This window comes from Carassius auratus, chromosome 24, assembly GCF_003368295.1.
Source record: "Carassius auratus strain Wakin chromosome 24, ASM336829v1, whole genome shotgun sequence".
In the NCBI taxonomy this organism is placed as follows: domain Eukaryota; kingdom Metazoa; phylum Chordata; class Actinopteri; order Cypriniformes; family Cyprinidae; genus Carassius; species Carassius auratus.
In genome coordinates, this window is record NC_039266.1 from 1,399,851 (window position 1) to 1,409,512 (window position 9,662).

General features: G+C 34.4%; 1 protein-coding gene and 1 long non-coding RNA gene across 3 annotated transcripts; one reads left to right on the plus strand and one right to left on the minus strand.

Annotated features, from left to right (window-relative positions):
* Positions 1-3,562, minus strand: LOC113041955 (uncharacterized). 2 transcript variants are annotated; one of them, XR_003275489.1, is made up of 6 exons: positions 3,414-3,561; positions 3,253-3,321; positions 2,816-2,887; positions 2,011-2,038; positions 1,698-1,794; positions 1-669 (listed from the first exon to the last, which is right to left on the minus strand). It is a non-coding gene; the product is annotated as an uncharacterized LOC113041955 (long non-coding RNA). The 2 variants fall into 2 exon arrangements; XR_003275490.1 differs by lacking the exon at positions 2,011-2,038 and having other exon boundaries at positions 3,414-3,562.
* A 72-nt stretch (positions 3,563-3,634) lies between these two features.
* Positions 3,635-9,425, plus strand: pkia (cAMP-dependent protein kinase inhibitor alpha). The gene is made up of 3 exons (XM_026200546.1): positions 3,635-4,556; positions 7,958-8,135; positions 8,514-9,425. The coding sequence occupies exons 2-3, from the start codon at positions 7,985-7,987 to the stop codon at positions 8,594-8,596; spliced, it is 234 nt and encodes a 77-aa protein (XP_026056331.1). The 5' UTR covers positions 3,635-4,556; positions 7,958-7,984; the 3' UTR covers positions 8,597-9,425.
* Positions 9,426-9,662: the final 237 nt, after the last annotated feature.

The following is a 9,662-nucleotide window of genomic DNA, read 5'->3' on the forward strand; positions in this document are numbered from 1 at the left end:
TTTTTTTTTTTTTATCAATTTAAAAGGCTTTACTATAAACTTATCAAATTAATCCATGTTTCTGTATAAATATATTTTTTCAAGACAAATAAACTATGACCAATTATAACCACATTAGAACAACCAAAAATTTTAATTCTGTCATTAATTACTTACCCTCATGTTGCCCCAAACCCATAACACCCTTTTGTGCAGAACACAAATGAAGATATTTTTTTAACAGATGCCTTGTGTACAAAAAAAAACAAACAAACAATAACAACAGCAAAAATAATCTATTCAGAAATTATGACTCCCCAATGGATTTTCACAAAAGCACCAAAAGCGCCAGCTCTCACGCCAATGCAACACTGATGCATCATGGTGCTTGTGTGAATGTGTTATTTTATATAAAGAAAATAATCTCAGATTTCATTAAAAAGTTCCGCATTTATGTTTCAAGGATGAACAAAAGTCTGGTTTGGAACAACATAAAGGTGAGTGAGGAAAATCTTTGGTTAAACTAACACATTAGGTAAATGGGGTTCCCACAGGGACACCAGTAGATCTCTGCCTGATCTCTGATCTTCTGCTTCTTCTGCTCCTTCCTCCATCCCAATTCTGGATTAATGAGCCACGGCAGATGTTTCCACTTTGAATGCTTTAGCCTCGCTCTTTTTTCTGCAGCATCTAAAGTGAGAAAGAAAACCGTAACTAAAATGTAAATTAATAATAAAAAAAAACAATGTTTGTCCAAAATGTACAAATTAAAGTGTACTCATTCTTTATGAGGGATTATTAACTAATCAGTATGTCAGGGGTTGTCAGCTCTGGCCATTAAGGTGAGACTTAGGTCTCTGCAGAGTAAAAGTGGGCGTTTATGACTTTGTGGGTGTTTTCAAACTGCTGGGTGTTTCTAAATCATGCAATCAAAATGATCCCCCTTACCTATACCCCACCCTAAACCTACCGTCACTATGATGTCAGCCAATCAGGTATCATGGTCTAAAAACACCCTGATCTGGTAACTCCCATTACTTTAGTACAGAGACATATGCTTGGATTAAGGTCCACTGTCATGCAGAGTTTACGTCTCAATCAGCTTCACAGTTTGCCCAGTTGTGAATATATTGTGTACACAAATGTAGGTACTGGTAAGCACTGTGGCTCACTATACACTGGTGACTATCTCTGTCCTCATTGTACAACATCACTACTGACATTAATGCACAACAATAAAACTGATATCTTACTTTAATGCTATTTACAGCACATTATGATGAATACTTTATTACATGTATGTGCAAGATTTAATTAATAAATTAATTGGAAATGTTTACTAGATTAGACATTACCTGTCTAGTGATATGTTTATGCTGAAATATATTATTGGTTTGTGTTTTAAAATCTATTACGTGTTTTCTTATAGCGAATTATCAGTGCACCGTAAAATGAAAATAGTGATTGAGGCAGCCCTTCACCACTGAGTACTGAGCAACGGACCTGAGTGAAACACACCCAGTGTTTACGTCCACACCTGATCACACTCACTTGTCTGTGACTTATAGTTAGTAAAACTGAAGACCTTGATTAATGTGTTCAGGTGCACTGCACTAGGTTGGTGTAAAACTCTGCATGTAAGTGGACCTTGAGAGACAATGTTGAGATCTCCTGCAATATGTTCTGAACATTCACTATAAAGAGACAGAATGACTTACAACACTGGTGTCCAGACCTGGGCTGGAGGACCACCGTTCTGCAGAGTTTCTGCTGATCCTTGATCGGCTGCTCAGGTCTGCTTAACTGGGGTTGGAGCTTAATTATGAAAAAAGAGAAGACAACCAATATTATAATGTTAAAAAGTTAAACAACGTTAAATAATTTGATCCATAAATATGCACAACATCTGAAAATGCACAAAGATGAGAAGAAAGAACTTTCAACATTGAAAAATAAGAAGCAATATTAAATCACACATGCATTTTCTTTTCTTCTTATTATTCCTCTTGCAATAAGTTTATTCACAATTACCTTGTGGTTTATCAATGATTTTCAGTCTCTGAAATAGAAAAGATCCATCAATGATGAACTATTATTTACCCCGTTTATATCTGCGAGGTGTTCATAACACATTTTATTAGTGTGTTAAGATCAGTAATTATGACTGTCGAATGTCTGACTTGACTCAGTGTATTCTGCCCCCAAACATATGATTAGACTATCAGTCGAATATCGGCAAGATTCAAAAATTCTGATTCAACTATGAAAAACCTTAGTCAAGGACACCCCTAGTAATTTCAAATATTACTATTTTACTGTATTTTAATCCAATAAATGCAGCAGTGGTGAGCATAAAAGATTTATTTTAAATACATTTTTAAATAATATTTTCTATTTCTCTTCCACCTTTATTTGATCCTCTAACTTTAACACTCACTATTCTAATTATATTCTTAAAAAAAATCTAACTACCTTTCTAATCTTTTGTATTATATTTTCTTTACATTTATTATGCAATTGTGTGTATGTGTGTGTGTACGAGTAAAGACCTCTAACTAGCTTGTTCTACTCTTTTTTTTAATTCTGTTTTCTCTTTATTTATTATATTATTTAAAATCCCATGCTATGTGTACCGTGTTAAGCTAACTGAGACTTGTTATAGCACTATAACATTGCTTATATATCATTGCTCTTGTTTTTGATTGCTTCCACTGTCTTAATCTGTAAGTCGCTTTGGATAAAAGAGTCTGCTAAATGAATAAATGTAAATGTAAATACATGATAAATCTGACCCTTAAACGTTTGAATAATAGTGTATGTCTGAGGTATTACTTACTAGTTATATGTTTCATAATGTCTAAAAATGTTCTTCAGCTGGATACAGGCACGGCCATCAGCATGGAAGAATCTAGAACATAAACAATCTGTCATTCTGTCAATCTGTCTAAGCCAACAATATTTATTATACAATGCCATGTTTATTATAAATAAACTATAGCAGAGGTGAAATGCAGAAAAGAAAATTAATTTACAGATTATACAAAAAAATTAAAAGAATAATAACAGAATTTAAAGTTTTAGGTTTACTAATCGATTAATACTCTTACAGTGTGGACATCAAAATAACAAACATGCAAACAAACACACACACACACACACACACACACACACACACATTATGAAAATATTATATAAACACACACATATATAAGAAAATTACAGATTCATGCTGATGTAGGCGAAATATATTGTGAAAAATGCACATAAAGTTACCTCTTGTAGTTAGCATTACAGTTGAGATGCTAACGGACTTTTCATGAAGACACTGACCATTTCTATAAACTACATTTTCAACGAAAGCGTGTCATTTACATGAAAGAAAGTTTCAGGGACACTTTTATGTAACATTTGTGTAATTTAGGGATTAAACTTACCTGAAATTAGTGAAAACAACCATGAGAGACAGCGTCTGTTCGGCTGCTTGACGGTTGAGCTGAGCCCCGTTTCCATGGTGACTCCAGTACAGCGCGTGACCATCAAGTGTTTTCAAAATATATTTAAATATATTTAACAGTGCGATCAGACATGATGTCTAATTTCTTCACTGGTTTATGTTAATGGGTTTGTGGTGCGAAATAAAAGTTTTTTTTCTGCTAAATTTGGACTAAAGCCCATTTACATCTATTTTTGGGCTAAATTAAAAAAAAAAAAAAAAGACGTTAAATGTCGCTTTTTGGGCTTAATTTGGACCAAATCCGACGGACCAAACGAAGACCAATTTTCAACGTCGCTTTTTGGGCTTAATTTGGACCAAATCCGACGGACCAAATGAAGACCAATTTTCAACGTCGCTTTTTGGTCTAAAAGATGGCCATGACGGGCCGACTTGATTTAGACCAGAAAACGACGTCCAAATGACGTCTGGTGCTGGGTGGGTTATGACTGGTTTTGTGTTCCAGGTCACACATTTCCTATCGAGTATTAATGAAATATCAAAAGAAAACAAACAGGCAAACAAATCGCTTGCATTTAGTGAATCATATATTTAGTCTTCCTTTTGAGAGACTATTTTGGCACCTAATGAAGGAGTCAACTCATTATCATCACATAAACGAATTAGGCACATCAGTCTCACTGGCAATTTGAGAGATATTGGGTGGGAAAACAATACAATGATCAAACTGTCTTTTTAAAGAACCACGAGTGAACGGTCAGCATAACAAAAACGACTCACTACTGTCGCCACCTACCGGCTGAAGTCAAAACACAAAACAAAGAGTCACTGAACGAATCCGTGAACCGATACAGAAGATTCGAGTCACTGAGATGAATCAAACGCCTCAGCACTACTGAGCATTAACAGATAGAGTGGTTTAGGATAATCCTCGCGCATATCATCAGCACTCAGTAACGCGCATACGTCATCTCTCTCTTGTCTTGCAGAGTGCAGACTCATGGACTGAACCAGCAGCAGCAGCAGCAGCACTGACAGCAGCGTCGCATCCTACTGAAGTATTAACCAGAGCGACAAAACTGCAGCATTGACCACTAGACGACACACGTCCAGCCTAAAACAGGTACGATTTGCGAATTCGCTCGGCCTTATAAATGACCCCCTGAGTCGTATTCTGTGTTAAGCGCTCCTGTTTCATTAGTATCTGTGTAACGTTATAGCTTGTCAGATTTATATAACCCGTTGCATTAACTTAAGATCAAACGCCGTGTGCTGTAAATAAAAGAATCGTTCTGTTGGGATTTGCACTTGTAGCTGTCATATCTGGATATGTCAGGTTGGGTATTATGTTTTGATGTGACGTTATTACCGAGTACACGTGACATGTCAAGGACGAGAGCTAGTAGCAGTGTCTTACCACACAAATAAATAAATAAATAAATAAAAAATAAAATAAAAAAAACGTTATTATTTGGTTATGCATTTTAAACTCTAAATGTTCATAAATCTATCAGCATTGTGTGTTCATTTAAACAAAGGCAAAGAAGAAGAGCTAGATTGTCACAATCATATCTCTATTGTTTCAGTTTGGCTTCAGTTAATAAGGTGATTTATATTCAGAGTTCGAGGCAATGAAGGGTTTAACTGTGAATAAAGTTATTATTATGATGCACATTGTAACTAACATTAGATCTCTTATAATTCCAGAAAATGTTCTAATATAATATATCGTAGGTCGATATTTGCAATATTTGGACTGTAAAAAAAAAAGGTTGTGATTAACTATTTAGTTTTGACCATCAGTTTCAAAAAATACAACAACGACAACAACAACAATAATAATAATAATAATAGTTAATAAACAAATGAATAAAGACACTGAAATGAATAAACATTTTTAACTATAATATTTAATGACTATTTAATTTGACTTCTGTTTATTATTATTGCAATGATAACATTGTATTATCACTTACTTCACCTGAAACCACCTGTTCTCAGGTCATGAATCAGTACTTCATATAGATATTTTTTTTATGCAAAAAATCTAAATATTGAGAAAATAACCTTTAAAGTTAAAAATGAAGTTTTGATATAATTACGGTAGGAAATTTACAAAGTATCTTCATGGAACTTTATCTTTTGTCCTAATGATTTTTGGCATAAAAGAAAAATTGATAATTTTGACACATACAATGAAATGTTGCCTATTGCTACAAATATACCTCTGCTACTTATAACTGATTTTGTGCTCCAGGGTCACAAATTAGGTACAATCAAATTTGATATTCATTCTGAAAAAATATATAATGAATATTTAACTTTTTAAAACTATGACACCCAAATTGAGTGTAAAAATGGGTGCAGGTTGCTCCTGCTTCTCAGTTTAATTCTTATAAACCTTTATTTTCTAAGTAGCAACCTGTTCCATCCCAGGTCTCATTCTCAAACACCAGTGGTGTACACATTATGCAAAAAAGAGGCACACCTATCTCTGCACTCTTTCTACAGCAGTCCTGTTTTGTTCTTTGTTATGTAAAATGTGAGCCTGCTGAACCTCTATTGTTGAATTCTCAGTTTGTTAGGGCTGTTTTGTCCAAACTGTTGCACAAGCTGTCTCTGAGGGTGCGTTGGTGGATTCCTCAGAGGTCTACCTAGACATAGGCAGGGTAAGCGTGTGTGACAACTCTGCTGCACGGTTGTCACTGTTGCCTCGAGGAACTGCTCACTCAAGTCCACATTGATTTTTTGGACTTGAATTACTTTGCCAAGTGCGCTTTAGATTATGTCTGTTTCCCATGTATAAATGAAAAAAGACACTTCATTTAGTGCTCACAGCCAGAGGCATATCAGTAGAATGCAACATCATGGTATATTAAGTACACTGGTGAATAAAAGTTTCTGAATTTTCTGTATTTCTACATAACTTTTTACATACACTTTGATCATATATACATGTACATCGTATTACTATGAACAGAAAGTCCAATTAAACATATAATACACCTTTTTTTTCTCTCCACTTATTTAGTAACCAAAAAAGTCTAATGCTGTGAACAGCCCTTTAATGATGACCTCCTTCTGGGTGTTTCACTACACAGTGGCACCATTTTGAAGGCAACAGCTGAGAATGACTGTGCTGAGATGATAAAATGGGCTAAATATAACTCTGAGCTCAGGGAAGACCGTCCTCACATCTCATCATGAGTGATATTTAGTTCAACAACATTCTGGCAGATTTGAGCCACATCTGTTTTGATGATCTATTCAGGGATCAGAGTACTAAAAATGTTTTAAGGGACATTTTCATGCAACATACAAAAATAATCTCTAGTAAGAAAGGAATTCAGAAGGACAATTTAGAAATGCATGACATCACAAATATGACAGAATAAACAGTCCCTTATCCAAGCTTAGCTACTTATCTAGGCCAGATTATGACTGCATATATAATCTTTACATTGTTACATGGTTGGGATTCCTAATGGTTAAAATAGTTGTTGTTCAAATGTTTATGGGTTATAGAATCAGTTTGAAAATATTCAAAATGTATGAATTTATGAATTTTACACTACTGTTCAAAATTGTTTTAATGTTTTTAAGAGAAGTCTCTTATACTTACAAAGGCTGCATCTGTGTGATCAAGTTATTTTTATTTTTTTAAATTATTATTATTTTTTATCAGGATTCTTTGATGAATAGAAAATTAAAAAAAACAGAATTAATTTGAAATAGAATACTTTTTTAACATTATAAATGTGTTTAATGTCATTGTTAATCAATTTAATGTCTATGTGCTGAATAAAAATATAAATTTCTTTAAAAAAAAATCTTTCTGACCCCATACTTTTGAAGAGTAGTTTACGGTAGAGCTGTATACATTGTAGCTTGTTGCTTATTTTTTGTAAATAATGTTTTTCAGATAAACATTTGATGAAAGCAAATCAAATATTTACATTTATAAATTGTAAACATTGTATATATTTTATTGTATTGTATATTGTATTGTAAATATTGTATTGTACTGAATATTGTACTGTATATTTTGTATATATTGTATTGTGTATTGTATTGTAAATATTGTATTTTAATAATTGTAAATATATATAATTTAAATATAAATTTTTTAAAAATAAAATATATTAACATTTAAAAATGTGTCATATAAAATCTAATTAGCATATATCATATATTGTTTATATAGAAAAAAATGCATTGCTAAAAATAGACAGTTGCATCAGACTGGGAACAAGTGAAAAATGAAACTATCTAAAAATATATAAATTCTTAATACATTAGAAAACTTATTTATGAGAACCAGTAGCCCAATGTATTGTAGTGAGGCAAGCCAAAAAATATTTTAATAATTAAAAGGACATTTTAATGCAGCAGTAATGTTCATCTTTGTGCTTGGATTCCTTTTAGTAGGTTAATAATTGTGACTATACACATAAAGTCACATGAGTTTTTCATGTTTGATGACATCACAGTGGCTCTAAATAAGAACATCTCTCTCTGTCACAGGCACTGCTATGTTGAAACGCATTAGATATGACTGATGTCGAGGTGACGTATGAAGACTTCATGGCCTCTGGAAGGACCGGCCGACGCAATGCTGTACACGAAATCCTGGGAACCTCCGGTGGCCTGGACGCTAGCGGACTCTCCCAAACTCTGTCTGAGCTCAATATCAGCAAAGCAGGTGAGTAAAGCTGAGTGTTATCTCTTCAGAAAGAACATGGAGTGTCATTAAAACACTGCAGTAATGTAATATGGCACTAAGAGGCAGGCTGGTCATGAATAATGCACCAGACGAGCTTGCTTTAGGCAAACTAGAGAGTTTAGAGGGCATGTTAGTGGCTTCCTGCACCAGTTTTTAGCTCAAGACAAACACGGATGTGCTTTATCACATATAGGCCTGTTAGCCGAAGGCATCCCTGTGAAAAAAGCATAGCAGCGACTGCTAAACAGCCTGCCGTGCCATAGGCCGTTGAGTATCCACTAGTTTTCATCATAACCATCTGGGTTTTTTTTTCTGTTTTTGTTTTCACTAACAAAGCTCTCTATGTTTTGCTCTCAGAGGCAGGGAATGATGAAGAGAAAAACCAAAGCTTGGCAGACTCCGATTCCAAGCAGGAAGAAGGCAAAGGGGAAGGTACATAACAGACTTCAGTGACAGAATCAGGAAGTACCCCCTCTAGTGGCTGATTTTAGAACTGAGCACGGAGGGGTTGACACTGAAAGTAGCAGAGCATCCCTCTCCGTTAACGATCCGGATGGAGGACACTTTGCTTTGAGGAAGCTACTGTGAAAGGCTGGGCCTTAAGAATCACAGCTACTTTAGCTGATGTAGGTATGATTTCTACTTAATAACTTCACTTTAGTTGTTTGGTGCTTAGGTGGGAATTTGGGTCAGAAGTAATGGCATTAGATTGGCGAAGACACTCTTGGGAGATCAGATGGATCACCGCATCGGATTCACCTATTAACTGCCAGAGTAGCGCAGCTAATACGCACTCAATGTTCAGTCATTTTATAGGTGTAGTGTTGTAATAGTAATATCAGATTTTGATATTAAATTGTGCTGTCTTTTGATATCATGTTGATATTCACATAATGTAAGTGCTGCACTTTTGTTAAACTGTCTATGATGGTCTTGCATGGCACTGCTCCTGATAGAATACCTGTGTGTAACTGTTCACATCCCGCAAGGGACTAATCATGTGTGATCCGAACATTTGCAGCGTGTGGTGCTTCATGATGAAAATTCTTCTTTTATTATGAACTCGAGCCTGACTTAAAGTCTGACTGACACTGCCTATTAACCCTTTTGACAATGTGTTCAATAGAGCTTGCCGTATCAAACCTCTGCCCATTTTTTGTCTTCCAGTCACTAGATCTACGTCCTCAATTTTGCATAAATATATTTGATGATATTTTCATCTATAGGTATGTAAATATTTGAATAAATTCAAGCAATCTTTGGGAAAAACCTGATGTTTCTTTTTTTAATATATATATATTTACATATATTTATTAATTATAATGTCTTTTTTGTTTGGTAAGTTATATTATATTATATTATATTATATTATATTATATTATCTTATATTATATTCACCAATAACCATATATATTCTCTGTACTAAGACAGTGACAGTGATGTCCCACTGGATGGCGCTGTTCACTCAAAAATCTCTTATATTTCAAGTGCAGCTCCACCTAATGA